This window comes from Scylla paramamosain, unplaced genomic scaffold (genome assembly GCF_035594125.1).
Source record: "Scylla paramamosain isolate STU-SP2022 unplaced genomic scaffold, ASM3559412v1 Contig1, whole genome shotgun sequence".
Classification (NCBI taxonomy): Eukaryota; Metazoa; Arthropoda; class Malacostraca; order Decapoda; family Portunidae; genus Scylla; species Scylla paramamosain.
Genome location: NW_026973666.1, coordinates 2372501 through 2375000, shown reverse-complemented (window position 1 = coordinate 2375000; position 2500 = coordinate 2372501). Strand labels below are relative to the sequence as shown.

At 44.8% G+C, this 2500-nt stretch overlaps 1 protein-coding gene across 1 annotated transcript in view; it reads right to left on the bottom strand.

The window, feature by feature from the left end:
* The window catches only part of LOC135095811 (ATP-dependent zinc metalloprotease YME1L-like), an 11810-nt gene that overhangs the window by 5451 nt on the left and 3859 nt on the right, over positions 1-2500 (bottom strand). The window contains 3 exon segments of the mRNA XM_063996929.1: positions 237-480; positions 852-946; positions 1586-1762. Of these exon segments, the coding sequence (XP_063852999.1) occupies positions 237-480; positions 852-946; positions 1586-1762 (516 nt within the window).

Genomic DNA, 2500 nt, shown 5'->3' with positions numbered 1-2500 from the left:
GAGATTAGTGGAGAGAGATTGAGGGAATGTGTGGGTTTGAGATTGAAAGAAAAAGATTGGAGGAGTGGGGTGGTGTCACAGATCGACGGAGAAAGATTGACGACTGTGTGTGGTTTGAGACTGACATAGAGAGACTGAGGGAAAGGCTGATAGATTGCAGGGACAGTAACCCCAATAATACTGAAATAAACTCCAAATATATCCTAAATTAACCCAAAAACCCCAAAAACACTTACTAAATAAATCTCTCACTCTTCTTGCTCCTTGCCCGACCAGAATCTCATCAAATTCTGGCCCTGCCGCATGAAAGAATGGGACCCCTGCCTCCCCTGCCACAGCCCGGGCCAGCAGGGTCTTGCCGGTGCCAGGGGGTCCGACCAGCAACACTCCCTTCGGCAGCTCAGCCCCGAGAGACGTGAATTTCTCGGGGTTACGGAGAAATTCGACGATCTCTTGCAGTTCTTGTTTTGCTTCGTCAACCTGGGAATTTTTGGGTGTTTTAGTGTTTGTTTGTTTGTTGGTTCTCGCTTTGCTTTGTTTGCCTGGATGGTTGTGTGCGTTTGTTTGTGTGTTTGGGAGTGTTTTGTTTGTTGCTTATTTGCCTCCTTGTTTACTTTGTTTTGTTGTTTGTTTTGTCTCTTTATGGACACATACACACACACACACACACACCACTTCACTCATCGCTAACCTAACCTAACACACACACAAACACACACACAAACCCTTCAACATATCACTTACTCTAACCTAACCTATCCCTCCCCCAACACACACACACACACACACACACACACACACACACACACACACACACACACACACACACACACACACACACACACACTCACCCCCTTCACATCTTCAAAGGACACAGTAATCTCTTCAGGGTGAACCTCATTGCCGTTTCCCACATGCATCCTGAACATTGAGCCTCCCATTCCACCTGCGGGAGAGAGAGAGAGAGAGAGAGTAAGGGCAGCTGTCTATATTCCGGTCATGATGGATTTTAATGACAGGAATAAAAAAATGTAATAAAAAGATGAAAAAAAAACGCTCTTTAAAACTGACCAGATTCACAGAAAACCCTTTAAAACCCCCAACAACTTCCACTACAACCCTTGAAAACCCTTTAAACCCCAACAACTTCCACTACAAACCTTGAAAACACTTTAACTCCAACAACTTCCACTGCAACCCTTGAAAACCCTTTAAACCCCAACAACTTCCACTACAACCCTTGAAAACCCTTTAAACCCCAACAACTTCCACTACAACCCTTGAAAACCCTTTAAACTCCAACAACTTCCAATACAACCCTTGAAAACCCTTTAAACCCCAACAACTTCCACTACAACCCTTGAAAACCCTTTAAACCCCAACAACTTCCACTACAACCCTTGAAAACCCTTTAAACTCCAACAACTTCCACTACAACCTAAAAAACACCTTGAAAACCACCATAGAACACTGAAAACCTCCTTTAACACCCCAAAAACAAGCCTTACAACACTGAAAACACCCTCGGAAACTTCACCAATACCTGTCTACCGCCCTGACACCACCTGCGCACCTCCACACTCACCCATAAGAGAGAAGAGGATGGCGATGAACACAACGATGGCTAAAACTTGCTGAAAATTCCTGATCCACCTCATAGCTTTGGACTGCTGCTTCTGGGGGTCTGCTGCCAGGTATCCCTCAGCAAACGCGACCTTGATGGCACGCTGCCCCTCCTCTGTGCCACTCTCCGTCAGAAGGCCTGCCGAGAGGGGCGAATGCTAGGTTACGTTTGGTTAAGTTTGGGTTGGTTTGTTAGGTTAGGTTAGGTTAGGTTAAGTTAGGTTAGGTTAAGTTAGGTTAGGGTAGGTTAGGTTAGCTTAAGTTAGGTTAGGTTAGGTTAGGCTGGGATACATTAGGTTAAGTTATCTTGGATTAACTTACGTTCACTTAAGTTAGGTCAGATTAAACAAGATTACATTACATTAGCTTAGCGAACATTAGATCCATAAAACACCCTTAGAAACCCTTATTATTTTTCCTATTAACGTGTCAGATTAGGTTAGGCAAAGTTAGGTTAGGTTAGGTTAATTAGGTTAGGTAAGTTAGGTTAGGTTAGGTTAAGTTACGTTAGGTTAGGTTATGTTAGGTTAGGTTAGGCCCCCAATACATCACCCTGCCACTAGTTAGATTAGGTTAGGCCCCAGTACATCACCCTGCCACTAGTTAGATTAGGTTAGGCCCCAGTACATCACCCTGCCACTAGTTAGATTAGGTTAGGCCCCAGTACATCACCCTGCCACTAGTTAGATTAGGTTAGGCCCCCAATACATCACCCTGCCACTAGTTAGATTAGGTTAGGCCCCAGTACATCACCCTGCCACTAGTTAGATTAGGTTAGGCCCCAGTACATCACCCTGCCACTAGTTAGATAAGGTTAGGCCCCAGTACATCACCCTGCCATTAGTTAGATTAGGTTAGGCCCCAGTACATCACCCTG